Here is a 16408-nt window from a genome sequence, read left to right as displayed (position 1 = left end):
ATTTTAAAGACTAATATGAAAGCAAAGAACATAATTACAATTATAAGAAAGACTTAGATTCAAATTCTTATGGTTAAAATGTATAAAACCAATATTTACAGTCAGCGCTTGATCTCCAAATAGTACAACAGGCACAGAAAATTAGTACAAGTCTTGTGTACAGACAAAAAGTCTCTTTTTAACATAAACTGTATGTGTGTCTCTGCATTTTGGTAAAAACATGTTTATTCTTCATTTACTGAAGTAACTCAAAGTGTGTAGTAGCCAGAAATATTTAAGAGTAGCAGTTTTAATAATATTACTCAAGTAAAAGTAAAAAGTTCTCTGTAGTATCTTTTTTCAACTAAATGAAAGTGAGGAAATGTAATATATAACTGAGTCACAGCCTAAAAACATAACATCTTTTTATAGTCATAATAGAAGACAGCTGCAGCAGAAAAGAGAAAAATACAACAGACAAAAGACACGAAATTATTGAAGACAATAATAATCAACCATGCTTTCTTACATTTTCCATATACATGTTTATTTATTCATAAAACTTTTACAGAGGGAGAGTTAAACTGGTTAAAATAATATGAAACAAATAGCATCAGTTACAACCTCATCTTGTTTTGAAGAGAAACCTTAGAGATTTTTTTGTATGTAGATATTTTTGAGAATGCACAATCATTAAACTTACAAAGAATGCATAACAGTATTTTTTATTATAAGTGTATTAAGGTCAACAACACCCACCCACCCACCCACCCACTCTTTGTCTATACAGTAGAGAATAATGCAAATCAATCCCTCAAGTCCAATCTTGTGAGAATGTTCTGGAAGGGAGTCCATGTCCGGTCAAACTCTGTTAGTGTATGAAATAGTCAGTGGGCTCCAAAGCCACTTCAGCTATCAGCATCAGTCCTGGCTCTCCTCAGGGCTGTGTGCTGAGCCCTCTGCTCTTCACGTTGTACATAAACAGGATGTTAATACAATAACATACAGTTTATCAGTATTGTTTTTTGATACAGAATATGTCAGAAAAAAAACAAAGCATCTCTGAAAGAAAATGCGTCATGGTTGCACATCTCCAAGAATCCAAATGTAAAGATCCAAATGATCACATTTAACAAATACAACAACTTTCAGCTTTATAGACATGAAACCCCTCCAGTCTTTCATTCTAGTGTTAAACCAAATCAATTGAATAGTGAACAGGACATGTATGGAAAATACTTCTATGGCTTTTAACCTGTGTGACGCCTCAGGTGGCAAGTTAAACTGACTTTGTGACGAAAACTTTTTCCACAGCTCCCACATGAAAACGGCTTTTCACCAGTGTGAATCATCATGTGCCAAGTTAAATGCTGTTTTCGACTAAAACTTTTTCCACAGCTCCCACATGAAAACGGCTTTTCACCAGTGTGAATCATCATGTGCTGAGTTAACTCCTGTTTTCGACTAAAACTTTTTCCACAGCTCCCACATGAAAACAACTTTTCACCAGTGTGAATCATCATGTGCTGAGTTAACTCCTGTTTTCGACTAAAACTTTTTCCACAGCTCCCACATGAAAACGGCTTTTCACCAGTGTGAATCATCATGTGCACAGTTAAATGCTGTTTTTGTCTAAAACTTTTTCCACAGCTCCCACATGAAAACGGCTTTTCACCAGTGTGAATCATCATGTGCCCAGTTAAATGCTGTTTTTGACTAAAACTTTTTCCACACTTCACACATGAAATCAGGTTTTGAAATGTATGAGTTCTCATGTGAACATCAAAAACAGATTTTAAAGCGAAATGCTTTTTACAGATGACACATGAGAAAGGTTTTCTTCTTTTCTGATTTTTCTTCTCAGCTTGAGCAGCTTCCTTTAAGAGGACTTGGTTCCTGTTTGGTTCTGATTCAGTTTGGTGTGTTTGCTCATCAACATGAACCAACATGCAGGTATCAGTCTCCTGTTTTAATTCAATCTCTTCTTCACCCTGACTGCAGTAATCTTCTTTCTCTTCCTGGTTTTGTTTTCCTTGCAGAGGTTCTAACTCCTCCTGGTCCAGAGTGGATCTTCTCTCTTGGTAACACTGCAGGGAACCTGGAGAAGAAAACAGAGAAAAAGAGTTATTGTTAACTTTATTGAAGTAAGTAGGAGAAATCTTTCATTGCTTAAAACAGAAATCAACAAAAAAAAAAAAAACACTTGAAAATTCAAAAGCGTAGACAGAGAGACAGATCAGTCGTCACATCCAGCTGACATTTGGAGAATTCTCAAATGAACGGATTAAAAAAAATATATTTTATCTTATCGCAAAATTAATAGTAGGGATTATTGTTGATATTTAACAGTAAATTGCATTATGTCGAGATGGTATTTATCTATATTACTCTGAATTATATAAAAAATTTAGTTTAGTCCACTTTATATCTTTGGGAATTATTTACAAACATGAGTTTATTTGTACATTAATAGTTGTTCAGTTTTTGTTCCTTTCTTATTTACTTTTCTAAGTTAAACAGGAAGAACTGTGGGTCCATTTTCCATCAGTATAGGGACTGGTATCGGACCAGCATGCACTGGGTTGGGCCTGTAGGTTTTGACCAGAGCAGCAGAGGAAACAATGAAAAGTAGTGATGATGAGATGAAGCTTCATGAAGCCCTGAGGAACTCCATCCAATCACTGGACTCATGAGCCGATGCACCGCGGTGCTTCATCTGCTCCACTGTGACATCAAGTGGACAATATATGTAAAATAGGCAAAACAACATGAAGCCTTACAATAAATAAACAAATAAAAAATGTTTGTGATTCTGATACATAAATTCTGATTAACCTGGTTGTATGAAACAATGGCTGGATCAAAAAGAAAACGGGAAAAACAGGAGAGAGGGTGTATTGGCTTGTTATTCGCTATGTCAGCACAGACAACAATTTATGACAAAAAATAAAAACTTCGGCACCTCGGCACTTCACAGACATCACAGCGTAATTGTGATGTCTGCGTTCATTTACGTGTTAACAAAATATTTCTACGGGAAAAGAACATTTACTAAAATGATCCTCATACAGAAAGCTGCAGACATTAACCTTCGTCCAAACGCTGGTGTTTCCTACCTAATCGGTGTAAGATTATCCGGGGGGTCCGGGAGAAATCCAGCAGTCTGCGCTGATCATCCATCTCTTCCTCCGACTTGACGATTATTTCTTTAAACTCTGAAAGTTTCTTCCGCAGCAGATAACAGGAGCTTTTTGATAAACTCGTTAAAACTGGACAGAAAATAGTTTTTCAGAGAAACACTCAAACATTTAACACAACAGACCATGTGCAGTTCTCTTTGTCTTCTTCTTTGGGGTTTTATTTGTTGGTTTTCATGTTATTGCTTTACCGCCACCTTGTGGATCCTTCGATCATTACATGTAAGGAGTTCTCATACAGTGCCAGTTCTTTTTGAGAAACGTAAAATCTTTTCATAGTAATAATAGAAGACAGCTGCAGCAGAAAAGAGAAAAATACAACTAAAACAAACAACAACAAAAAACTAAATTATTGACAACCATAATTTCTAAAATCGAGATCAATTAATGTATGTAAATTAGTTTATTAACTGTATTTATTTTTTGTTTATTCATAAAACTTTTCATTCAGGTGTGCTGAGCCAGAACCAAATCTAAAAGTTGCAAAACAACGACCCTTGAAGACCGGAGTTTGACAGTTTTAATGAGTTAATACTCATACATTTTATCAACAATCTTCAACATGCACAGCAGAAAACTAAAAATGTGTTTTGTCTCCGTCATGCAGGAGATTGTCAGCTATAACTGCCGTGGACTTGTCGCCAACATGCCGCTCTTTGCCAACACCGACCCTCACTTTGTCACCGTGATCCTGACCAAGCTGCGCTTTGAAGTTTTCCAGCCGGGAGACTATGTAATACGAGAGGGAACGCTGGATCAGAAAATGTATATCCAGCATGGCACCGTCACGATTGTCCCGCGTGGCAGTAAGGAGTTAGTGCTCAGTGATGGAGCCTACTTTGGAGGTAAATACAGCGGAGTATAAAAACTCTATTCAGCTACTTATCAACTCTACGAGAGTCTTCATTATTCATATTATTGCTGCCACCCTTCTTCTATAAAATCTCCCACAGAACCCTTGGTTGTAACTGCACTACATTTTCCAACTAATATTTACTATTTATTCTGAATTTCTAATGGTAAATGTAACTTTTCATCATTGGCTTGATGTAATTTTGAAGAAAAATCTAACATTTATGAAATATTATACTCTGTAAAAACAATGAAGATAATGTGCTAGTTGCTTGATCATAATTACACTGTAAATAAGTTTTGCAGTGTAGTTTTTTTGTCTTGCATTGTAAAAAAAATCTTACCATGAATTTTTATTGGGCAAACAATAAAAATTCACTTGAAATAAGACAAAACTAATTTACAAATAGCATTTCTGTGAGAAGAAGGAGTTTGTTTTAAGTCAATTATTTCTTAATATAAGTATCAAGTACCAGTTCCACTAGCATATTATTTTACTTAGTACAAGACATTTTTACAATACAATAAGCAAAATAATCAGCCTGTGAAACCAGTACATTTTTAAGTCAACATTAAGGAATTATGGACTTAAAACTAGCTCCAATATCTTGTTGAAAAGTTACTTCAAGTGCACTAAAATATTTGGACTAGAAACTAAACCAAAAATATTTAGAAAGATTTTGAGTTTTTCTTCTAACTTTGACTAAACCAATTCTTTTTCTTGGCTCAGAGATCTGCCTACTAACTCAGGGCCGACGGACGGCCAGCGTGAGGGCCGACACCTACTGTCGCCTTTATTCGCTGAGTGTGGACGACTTCAACGAAGTCCTGGAGGAGCATCCTCTGATGAGGCGGGCGTTTGAGAGCGTGGCTGTGGAGAGACTGGATCGAGTTTCACGCAGATCCAGTTATCAGCCTCCAACGACTGAGTCTGAGTGAAGGAAGAAGAAAGAGAAGGAGACTCCAGCCAGACACACAAAGCACTTTTTAACAGATCTAAAGAAAATAAAAAAATACAGATGTTGTTGAATGCTGCATCACTTGATTGAAACTATTGCACATTCATTAATTAGAAATTGTCACTTGAATATTAAAACTCAACATGTTTACGTGGATTTTATTGATGTTCACAAACTGAGTAAACCTTTGTCAGTGCTTTTTCCAGTTTTTTCTTCTGTATAACTGAGAGTTATAGATCCACATGTTTTTTTTAAACAAGTTACAGACTGTAAGCCATATAAATCAGGTGTTCAAGCAGAAACACATAAAAAAAAAATCCACTGGACCTCATGGACTGGATTTCTGTTTGCCCAGCACTGGGATGGGGGCAGCAGATGGTGGTGCATCATGAAGCTTTCTGATTCAAATGATCACTAAGATCTGTATGTTGTGTCACATGGAGGTTAATACCGATGGCCGATAAGCTCCAGTGATGTAATAACTCAACTGTGAACGCAGCTGCAGGTGGTGGTGAACTTTTACATCATCCTATTTTTCTCATTTGTCATTGTCAGGATTTATAGTTACACTGGGTTTCAAAGAATAATGTCTTTTTAAATGATCAGACGCACAAAAAAATAAATAAATGAATAAAACTCTCAGTATGTTTATACTTTACCAGATTGAATCACTTAAATTCTGCTGATATATGATTCTTGTCAAGCACTTTTCACCAGGAAGAGAGGCAAAGGCAGGAGGAGAAAAGGTAAAACTGAGTTTGTTTGCATTTTTTTTTCCATCAACTGCCTCTTGTTTTACATGCTTAAGATCCTTTTTGTTTCTAAAGTATTTTGGTCAAAACAGGTCTTTAATAGAGTGATGGTAATAATTTAAATTGTATAAAATTAAAATTTTAAGGACAAATTGCTTTGCATGTTTGTAGAGCTGTAATTAGACCTTCTCTGACTGGGCTTCTGACAAAATGTTTATATTTTGCTTGTACTGATTATGCAGAGTAAATATGAATATTTCTGACCCTGAGACATAGTGAGTTTTCCAAAGCAGCTGTCATAGAACTGCAAAGAACATTAGATCATATTTGTACACATTGCATTGCTTTTTTCATTTAAAGAAGCATTTATCTACATTTCCAAAACACTCTCTATATTTAGATTTATCTCCGTCTGAAACCGCTGCGTGTTGTGCAAAGAGTATAAGCACTGAAAGGAAATATTGCTGTACATCACAGACGGCTGATGATGCAGATGTTTTCCTAAACAGCAGCTAATAATTCAGTGCTACGTCAGAGATCTGATGTTGGTGCAATCTTATATTTATTTTCCTGTAATTTTGGTCATTTTTATATTAAAATGTCTTCTGGGGGACTTTTTCAGGGAGTGACTTTGGTTATGCATGAAATTGTAAACACAGGTTGTCCAAGAAATTATTAAAGTAAGAGTAAAACACTATATAAAGAGAAAATCTGCTTGGCTTTTGAGTAACAAATCGTTATGATTTATTTCACATTTAAAAATTATGTCATCAGACAAACAAAACTATAAACCTAAGAGCAAATTCTGACATTTTAAAGACTAATATGAAAGCAAAGAACATAATTACAATTATAATAAGAAAGACTTAGATCCAAATTCTTATGGTTAAAATGTATAAAAACAATATTTACAGTCAGCGCTTGATCTCCAAATAGTACAACAGGCACGGAAAATTAGTACAAGTCTTGTGTACAGACAAAAAGTTTCTTTTTAACATAAACTGTATGTGTGTCTCTGCATTTTGGTAAAAACATGTTTATTCTTCATTTACTGAAGTAACTCAAAGTGTGTAGTAGCCAGAAATATTTAAGAGTAGCAGTTTTCATAATATTACTCAAGTAAAAGTAAAAAGTTCTCTGTAGTATCTTTTTTCAACTAAATGTGAGGAAATGTAATATATAACTGAGTCACAGCCTAAAAACATAACATCTTTTTATAGTCATAATAGAAGACAGCTGCAGCAGAAAAGAGAAAAATACAACTAAGACAAAAGAAACCAAATCAATTGAATAGTGAACAGGACATATATGGAAAATACTTCAATGGCTTTTAACCTGTGTGACGCCTCATGTGGCAAGTTAAACTGACTTTGTGACGAAAACTTTTTCCACATCTCCCACATGAAAACGGCTTTTCACCAGTGTGAATCATAATGTGCTGAGTTAACTTCTGTTTTAGTCTAAAATTTTTTCCACAGCTCCCACATGAAAACGGCTTTTCACCAGTGTGAATCCTTATGTGCTGAGTTAACTCCTGTTTTTGTCTATAACTTTTTCCACAGCTCCCACATGAAAACGGCTTTTCACCAGTGTGAATCATCATGTGCTGAGATAAATTCTGTTTTTGATTAAAACTTTTTCCACAGCTCCCACATGAAAACGGCTTTTCACCAGTGTGAATCCTTATGTGCTGAGTTAACTCCTGTTTTTGTCTATAACTTTTTCCACAGCTCCCACATGAAAACGGCTTTTCACCAGTGTGAATCATCATGTGCTGAGATAAATTCTGTTTTTGATTAAAACTTTTTCCACAGTTTACACATGAAAACAGCTTTTCTCCAGTGTGAATCATCATGTGCTGAGATAAATTCTGTTTTTGATTAAAACTTTTTCCACAGTTTACACATGAAAACAACTTTTCTCCAGTATGAATCATCATGTGCTGAGTTAAACTCTGTTTTCGATTAAAACTTTTTCCACAGTTTAGACATGAAAACGGCTTTTCACCAGTGTGAATCATCATGTGCTGAGTTAAATGTTGTTTTTGTCTAAAACTTTTACCACAGTTTAGACATGAAAACAACTTTTCTCCAGTGTGAATCATCATGTGCCGAGTTAAATGCTGTTTTCGACTAAAACTTTTTCCACACTTCACACATGAAAACGGCTTTTCACCGGTGTGAATCATCAGATGCTGAGTTAACTCCTGTTTTTGTCTAAAACTTTTTCCACAGCTCCCACATGAAAACGGCTTTTCACCAGTGTGAATCATCATGTGCCGAGTTAAATGCAGTTTTCGACTAAAACTTTTTCCACACTTCACACATGAAATCAGGTTTTGAACCGTATGAGTTCTCATGTGAGCATCAAAAACAGATTTTAAAGCGAAACGCTTTTTACAGATGACACATGAGAAAGGTTTTCTTCTTTTCTGATTTTGCTTCTCAGCTTCAGCAGCTTCCTTTAAGAGGACTTGGTTCCTGTTTGGTTCTGATTCACTTTGGTGTGTTTGCTCATCAACAGGAACCAACATGCAGGTATCAGTCTCCTGTTGTAATTCAATCTGTTCTTCACCCTGACTGCAGTAATCTTCTTTCTCTTCCTGGTCTTGTTTTCCTTGCAGAGGTTCTAACTCCTCCTGGTCCAGAGTGGATCTTCTCTCTTGGTAACACTGCAGGGAACCTGGAGAAGAAAACAGAGAAAAATACTTATTGTTAACTTTATTGAAGTAAGTAGGAGAAATCTTTCATCGCTTAAAACAGAAATAAAAAAAAAACACTTGAAAATTCAAAAGCGTAGACAGAGAGACAGATCAGTCGTCACATCCAGCTGACATTTGGAGAATTCTGAAATGAACGGATTAAAAAAAATTGTTTTATCTTATCGCAAAATTAATAGTAGGGATTATTGTTGATATTTAACAGTAAATTGCATTATGTCAAGATGGTATTTATCTGTATTACTCTGAATTATATAAAAAATTTAGTTTAGTCCACTTTATATCTTTGGGGTTTATTTACAAACATGAGTTTATTTGTACGTTAATAGTTGTTCAGTTTTTGTTCCTTTCTTATTTACTTTTCTAAGTTAAACAGGAAGAACTGTTTCCCGTCCTGTTTCCCATTTTCCGTCAGTATAGGGACTGGTATCGGACCAGCATGCACTGGGTTGGGCCTGTAGGTTTTGACCAGAGCAGCAGAGGAAACAATGAAAACTAGTGATGATGGGATGAAGCTTCATGAAGCCCTGAGGAACTCCATCCAATCACTGGACTCATGAGCCGATGCACCGCGGTGCTTCATCTGCTCCACTGTGACATCAAGTGGACAATATATGTAAAATAGGCAAAACAACATGAAGCCTTACAATAAATAAACAAGTAAAAAATGTTTGTGATTCTGATACATAAATTCTGATTAACCTGGTTGTATGAAACAATGGCTGGATCAAAAAGAAAACGGGAAAAACAGGAGAGAGGGTGTATTGGCTTGTTATTCGCAATGTCACCAGGGACAACAATTTATGACAAAAAATAAAAACTTCGGCACCTCGGCACTTCACAGGCATCACAGCGTAATATTGTGATGTCTGCGTTCATTTACGTGTTAACAAAATATTTATACGGGAAAAGAACATTTACTAAAATGATCCTCATACAGAAAGCTGCAGACATTAACCTTCGTCCAAACGCTGGTGTTTCCTACCTAATCGGTGTAAGATTATCCGGGGAGTCCGGGAGAAATCCAGCAGTCTGCGCTGATCATCCATCTCTTCCTCCGACTTGACGATTATTTCTTTAAACTCTGAAAGTTTCTTCCGCAGCAGTTAACAGGAGCTTTTTGATAAACTCGTTAAAACTGGACAGAAAATAGTTTTTCAGAGAATCACTCAAACATTTAACACAACAGACCACGTGCAGTTCTCTTTGTCTTCTTCTTTGGGGTTTATGATTGTCGGTTTTCATGTTATTGCTTTACCGCCACCTTGTGGATCCATCGATCATTACATGTAAGGAGTTCTCATACAGGGCCAGTTCTTTTTGAGAAACGTAAAATCTTTTCATAGTAATAATAGAAGACAGCTGCAGCAGAAAAGAGAAAAATACAACTAAAACAAACAAAAAAAAACTAAATTATTGACAACCATAATTTCTAAAATCGAGATCAATTAATGTATGTAAATTAGTTTATTAAATGTATTTATTTTTTGTTTATTCATAAAACTTTTCATTCAGGTGTGTTGAGCCAGAACCAAATCTAAGAGTTGCAAAACAACGACCCTTGAAGACTGGAGTTTGACAGTTTTAATGAGTTAATCCTCATACATTTTATCAACAGTCTTCAACATGCCCAGCAGAAAACTAAAAATGTGTTTTGTCTCCGTCATGCAGGAGATTGTCAGCTATAACTGCCGTGGACTTGTCGCCAACAGGCCGCTCTTTGCCAACACCGACCCTCACTTTGTCACCGTGATCCTGACCAAACTGCGCTTTGAAGTTTTCCAGCCAGGAGACTATGTAATACGAGAGGGAACGCTGGGTCGGAAAATGTATTTCATCCAGCATGGCACCGTCACGATTATCCCGCGTGGCAGTAAGGAGTTAGTGCTCAGTGATGGAGCCTACTTTGGAGGTAAATACAGCAGAGTATTAAAACTCTATTCAGCTACTTATCAACTCTACGAGAGTCTTCATTATTCAGATTATTGCTGCCCTTCTTCTATAAAATCTCCTACAGAACCCTTGGTTGTAACTGCACTACATTTTCCAACTAATATTTACTATTTATTCTGAATTTCTAATGGTAAATGTAATTTTTCATCATTGGCTTGATGTCATTTTGAAGAAAAAACTAACATTTATGAAATATTATACTCTGTAAAAACAATGCTTGATTATAATTATACTATAAATAAGTTTTGCAGTGTAGTTGTTTTTCTTGCACTGTAGAAAAAAATCTTACCATGAATTTTTATTGAACAAACAATAAAAATCCACTTGAAATAAGACAAAACTAATTTACAAATAGCATTTCTGTGAGAAGAAGGAGTTTAAGTCAATTATTTCTTAAAATAAGTATCAAGTACCAGTTCCACTGGCATATTATTTTACTTATTACAAGACATTTTTACAATACAATAAGTAAAATAATCAGCCTGTGAAACTAGTACATTTTTAAGTCAACATTAAGCAATTATGGACTTAAAACTAGCTCCAATATCTTGTTGAAAAGTTACTTCAAGTGCACTAAAATATTTGGACTAGAAACTGAACCAAAAATATTTAGAAAGATTTTGAGTTTTTCTTCTAACTTTGACTAAACCAATTCTTTTTCTTGGCTCAGAGATCTGCCTACTAACTCAGGGCCGACGGACGGCCAGCGTGAGGGCCGACACCTACTGTCGCCTTTATTCGCTGAGTGTGGACGACTTCAACGAAGTCCTGGAGGAGCATCCTCTGATGAGGCGGGCGTTTGAGAGCGTGGCTGTGGAGCGACTGGATCGAGTTTCACGCAGATCCAGTTATCAGCCTCCAACGACTGAGTCTGAGTGAAGGAAGAAGAAAGAGAAGGAGACTCCAGCAAGACACACAAAGCACTTTTTAACAGATCTAAAGAAAATAAAAAAATACAGATGTTGTTGAATGCTGCATCACTTGATTGAAACTATTCCACATTCATTAATTAGAAATTGTCACTTGAATATTAAAACTCAACATGTTTACGTGGATTTTATTGATGTTCACAAACTGAATAAACCTTTGTCAGTGCTTTTTCCAGTTTTGTCTTCTGTATAACTGAGAGTTATAGATTCACATGTTTGTTTTTTTTTAAACAAGTTACAGACTGTAAGCCAGTGGTTCCCAAACTTTTTCTTCTGCGCCCCTCCCCCCCCCACCCCCCAGTGGTTTCCAAACATTTGCTGCGTCTCCCCTATGGATTACAAATAGCTGTCTTGTTGAAACTACGCGTGTGATGGGGGGAGTGGGGGCGGGCATCGACTTTTTTGGGGGCAAAATGAATGTACGTCGTTGAAAATAGACACCAACATCGGTAGCCTACAAGCTACTTGTTAAGCTTAAGGTTCTGCATTGATATTAGCTAGTCATCGTTTAGCTAACATTACCTGCATCCAGCAGCTTTACTCAACTCAGTCGGTTAGTTTGGAGGGAAAAACTGTGAAAAGTTCTTTGCGTTTTGCTGGTTTGCTGCCGTGATTCTAACACAAACCTACGTAGCTCCGCACAGCAGCAGCAGGTCTCCTTCACAGGTGTAAACCCAGCGCGAGCGTCGTAGCGCTCATGTTGCGTTTAAAGGGGGCTCGGAAAAACAGGTTACAACATGTTAACAACGGATTAAACAGTTTTAACTGCTGATAAAAGTGACAGAGGACACAAATATGGGAAGTGTGGAAGCCTCTACTGTATTAAATTGACAGGAATAACAGAGAGTTGACCATTCTAAGGTAAAAACCCAGCGCATACAGCGTTCATGTTTTTTTTTTTTTTTTCATCCAGGCGGCTTCCCGCGCCCCCCCTGCAATGACACGTCGCCGCCCCTAGGGGGCGCGCCCCACAGTTTGGGAACCTATGCTGTAAGCCATATTAATCAGGTGTTCAAACAGAAACACATAAAAAAATCCACTGGACCTCATGGACTGGATTTCTGTTTGCCCAGCACTGGGATGGGGGCAGCAGATGGTGGTGCATCATGAAGCTTTCTGATTCAAATGATCCCTAAGATCTGTATGTTGTGTCACATGGAGGTTAATACTGATGGCCGATAAGCTCCAGTGATGTAATAACTCAACTGTGAACGCAGCTGCAGGTGGTGGTGAACTTTTACATCACCCTATTTTTCTCATTTGTCATTGTCAGGATTTATAGTTACACTGGGTTTCAAAGAATAATGTCTTTTTAAATGATCAGACGCACAAAAAAATAAAGAAATGAATAAAACTCTCAGTATGTTTATACTTTACCAGATTGAATCACTTAAATTCTGCTGATATATGATTCTTGTCAAGCACTTTTCACCAGGAAGAGAGGCAAAGGCAGGCGGAGAAAACATAAAACTGAGTTTGTTTGCATTTTTTCTCATCAACTGCCTCTTGTTTTACATGCTTAAGATCCTTTTTGTTTCTAAAGTATTTTGGTCAAAACAGGTCTTTAATAGAGTGGTGGTAATAATTTAAATTGTATAAAATTAAAATTTGAAGGACAAATTGCTTTGCATGTTTGTAGAGCTGTAATTAGACCTTCTCTGACTGGGCTTCTGCCAAAATGTTTATATTTTGCTTGTACTGATTATGCAGAGTAAATATGAATATTTCTGACCCTGAGACATGGTGAGTTTTCCAAAGCAGCTGTCATAGAACGGCAAAGAACATTAGATCATATTTGTACACATTGCATTGCTTTTTTAATTTAAAGAAGCATTTATCTACATTTCCAAAACACTCAATATATTTAGATTTATCTCTATCTATAACCGTTGCGTGTTGTGAAGAGTGTAAGCACTGAAAGGAAATATTGCTGTACATCACAGACGGCTGATGATGCAGATGTTTTTCTAAACAGCAGCTAATAATTCAGTGCTACATCAGAGATCTGATGTTGGTGCAATCTTATATTTATTTTCCTGTAATTTTGGTCATTTTTATATTAAAATGTCTTCTGGGGGACTTTTTCAGGGAGTGACTTTGGTTATGCATGAAATTGTAAACACAGGTTGTCCAAGAAATTATTAAAGTAAGAGTAAAACACTATATAAAGAGAAAATCTGCTTGGCTTTTGAGTAACAAATCGTTATGGTTTATTTCACATTTAAAAATTATGTCATCAGACAAACAAAACTATAAACCTATGAGCAAATTCTGACATTTTAAAGACTAATATGAAAGCAAAGAACATAATTACAATTATAAAAAAGACTTAAATCCAAATTCTTATGGTTCAAATGTATAAAACCAATATTTACAGTCAGCGCTTGATCTCCAAATAGTACAACAGGCACAGAAAATTAGTACAAGTCTTGTGTACAGACAAAAAGTCTCTTTTTAACATAAACTGTATGTGTGTCTGTGCATTTTGGTAAAAACATGTAACTCAAAGTGTGTATTAGCCAGAAATATTTAAGAGTAGCAGTTTTCATAATATTACTCAAGTAAAAGTAAAAAGTTCTCTGTAGTATCTTTTTTCAACTAAATGTGAGGAAATGTAATATATAACTGAGTCACAGCCTAAAAACATAACATCTTTTTATAGTCATCATAGAAGACAGCTGCAGCAGAAAAGAGAAAAATACAACTAAGACAAAAGACACCAAATTATTGAAGACAATAATAATCAACCATGCTTTCTTACATTTTCCATAAACATGTTTATTTATTCATAAAACCTTTACAGGGGGAGAGTTAAACTGGTTAAAATAATATGAAACAAGTAGCATCAGTTACAACCTCATCTTGTTTTGAAGAGAAACCTTAGAGATTTTTTTGTATGTAGTTATATTTGAGAATGCACAATCATTAAACTTACAGAGAACGAATAACAGTATTTTTTATTATAAGTGTATTAAGGTCAACAACACCCACCCACCCACTCTTTCTCTATACAGTAGAGAATAATACAAATCAATCCCTCAAGTCCAATCTTGTGAGAATGTTCTGGAAGGGAGTCCATGTCCGGTCAAACTCTGTTAGTGCATGAAATAGTCAGTGGGCTCCAAAGCCACTTCAGCTATCAGCATCAGTCCTGGCTCTCCTCAGGGCTGTGTGCTGAGCCCTCTGCTCTTCACGTTGTACATAAACAGGATGTTAATACAATAACATACAGTTTATCAGTATTGTTTTTTGATACAGAATATGTCAGAAAAAAAAACAAAGCATCTCTGAAAGAAAATGCGTCATGGTTGCACATCTCCAAGAATCCAAATGTGAAGATCCAATTGATCACATTTAACAAATACAACAACTTTCAGCTTTATAGACATGAAACCCCTCCAGTCTTTCATTCTAGTGTTAAACCAAATCAATTGAATAGTGAACAGGACATATATGGAAAATACTTCTATGGCTTTTAACCTTTGTGACGCCTCATGTGGCGAATTAAACTGACTTTGTGACGAAAACTTTTTCCACAGCTCCCACATGAAAACGGCTTTTCACCAGTGTGAATCATCATGTGCTCAGTTAAATGCTGTTTTTGATTAAAACTTTTTCCACAGTTTAAACATGAAAACGGCTTTTCACCAGTGTGAATCATCATGTGCTCAGTTAAATGCTGTTTTTGATTAAAACTTTTTCCACAGTTTAAACATGAAAACGGCTTTTCACCAGTGTGAATCATCATGTGCTGCTTTAACTCCTGTTTTCGACTAAAACTTTTTCCACAGTTCACACATGAAAACAACTTTTCTTCAGTGTGAACCATCATGTGCCCAGTTAAATCCTGTTTTTGTCTAAAACTTTTTCCACAGCTCCCACATGAAAACGGCTTTTCTCCAGTGTGAATCATCATGTGCCCAGTTAAATGCTGTTTTTGACTAAAACTTTTTCCACAGCTCCCACATGAAAACGGTTTTTCACCAGTGTGAATCATCATGTGCCGAGTAAACTCCTGTTTTCGACTAAAACTTTTACCACAGTTTAGACATGAAAACAACCTTTCCCCAGTGTGAATCATCATGTGCCCAGTTAACTCCTGTTTTCGACTAAAACTTTTTCCACAGCTCCCACATGAAAACGGTTTTTCTCCAGTGTGAATCGTCATGTGCCAAGTTAAATGCTGTTTTCGACTAAAACTTTTTCCACAGCTCCCACATGAAAACGGCTTTTCTCCAGTGTGAATCATCATGTGCTGAGTTAAATTCTGTTTTTGATTAAAACTTTTTCCACAGTTTACACATGAAAACAACTTTTCTCCAGTGTGAATCATCATGTGCTGAGTTAAATTCTGTTTTTGATTAAAACTTTTTCCACAGCTCCCACATGTAAACGGCTTTTCACCAGTGTGAATCATCATGTGCTCAGTTTAATTGCTGTTTTCGACTAAAACTTTTTCCACAGTTTACACATGAAAACGGCTTTTCTCCAGTGTGAAGCATCATGTGCCGAGTTAAATGCTGTTTTCGACTAAAACGTTTTCCACACTTCACACATGAAATCAGGTTTTGAAATGTATGAGTTCTCATGTGAGCATCAAAAACAGATTTTAAAGCGAAACGCTTTTTACAGATGACACATGAGAAAGGTTTTCTTCTTTTCTGATTTTGCTTCTCAGCTTCAGCAGCTTCCTTTAAAAGGACTTGGTTCCTGTTTGGTTCTGATTCAGTTTGGTGTGTTTGCTCATCAACAGGAACCAACATGCAGGTATCAGTCTCCTGTTGTAATTCAATCTGTTCTTCACCCTGACTGCAGTAATCTTCTTTCTCTTCCTGGTCTTGTTTTCCTTGCAGAGGAAAACTGAGTTTGTTTGCATTTTTTTTTTCTCATCAACTGCCTCCTTTTTGTTTCTAAAGTGTTTTGGTCAAAACAGGTCTTTAATAGAGTGGTGGTAATAATTTAAATTGTATAAAATTAAAATTTTAAGGACAAATTGCTTTGCATGTTTGTAGAGCTGTAATTAGACCTTCTCTGACTGGGCTTCTGCCAAAATCTTTATATTTTGCTT

At 36.1% G+C, this 16408-nt stretch overlaps 4 protein-coding genes across 5 annotated transcripts; 2 read left to right on the top strand and 2 right to left on the bottom strand.

Moving 5' to 3' along the window:
• Window positions 1–500: 500 nt before the first annotated feature.
• On the bottom strand, window positions 501–3534 carry LOC106919964 (uncharacterized). Its single transcript, XM_088010315.1, has 2 exons — window positions 3096–3534; window positions 501–2077 (listed from the first exon to the last, which is right to left on the bottom strand). Exons 1-2 carry the CDS (start codon window positions 3157–3159, stop codon window positions 1230–1232), a joined length of 912 nt encoding a protein of 303 aa, XP_087866441.1. The 5' UTR covers window positions 3160–3534; the 3' UTR covers window positions 501–1229.
• A 288-nt stretch (window positions 3535–3822) lies between these two features.
• On the top strand, window positions 3823–5143 carry LOC148156442 (potassium/sodium hyperpolarization-activated cyclic nucleotide-gated channel 2-like). The gene is made up of 2 exons (XM_088009960.1): window positions 3823–4021; window positions 4759–5143. Exons 1-2 carry the CDS (start codon window positions 3823–3825, stop codon window positions 4965–4967), a joined length of 408 nt encoding a protein of 135 aa, XP_087866086.1. The 3' UTR covers window positions 4968–5143.
• A 1316-nt stretch (window positions 5144–6459) lies between these two features.
• LOC148156441 (uncharacterized) lies at window positions 6460–16190 on the bottom strand. Of its 2 annotated transcripts, none has more exons than XM_088010314.1 (2): window positions 14832–16190; window positions 6460–8093 (listed from the first exon to the last, which is right to left on the bottom strand). In XM_088010314.1, the coding sequence occupies exons 1-2, from the start codon at window positions 15758–15760 to the stop codon at window positions 7070–7072; spliced, it is 1953 nt and encodes a 650-aa protein (XP_087866440.1). In that variant the 5' UTR covers window positions 15761–16190; the 3' UTR covers window positions 6460–7069. The 2 variants fall into 2 exon arrangements, with proteins under 2 accessions (XP_087866440.1, XP_087866439.1); XM_088010313.1 differs by lacking the exon at window positions 14832–16190 and adding an exon at window positions 9444–9675 and having other exon boundaries at window positions 6460–8421.
• On the top strand, window positions 10253–11469 carry LOC106911507 (potassium/sodium hyperpolarization-activated cyclic nucleotide-gated channel 2-like). The gene is made up of 2 exons (XM_088010320.1): window positions 10253–10370; window positions 11082–11469. The coding sequence occupies exons 1-2, from the start codon at window positions 10286–10288 to the stop codon at window positions 11288–11290; spliced, it is 294 nt and encodes a 97-aa protein (XP_087866446.1). The 5' UTR covers window positions 10253–10285; the 3' UTR covers window positions 11291–11469.
• Window positions 16191–16408: the final 218 nt, after the last annotated feature.

The sequence above is a fragment of the Poecilia mexicana genome, unplaced genomic scaffold (assembly GCF_051168715.1).
Source record: "Poecilia mexicana isolate PSO_F unplaced genomic scaffold, ASM5116871v1 scaffold_11, whole genome shotgun sequence".
Taxonomy (NCBI): Eukaryota; Metazoa; Chordata; class Actinopteri; order Cyprinodontiformes; family Poeciliidae; genus Poecilia; species Poecilia mexicana.
This window is presented reverse-complemented; position numbering and strand designations above follow the sequence as displayed.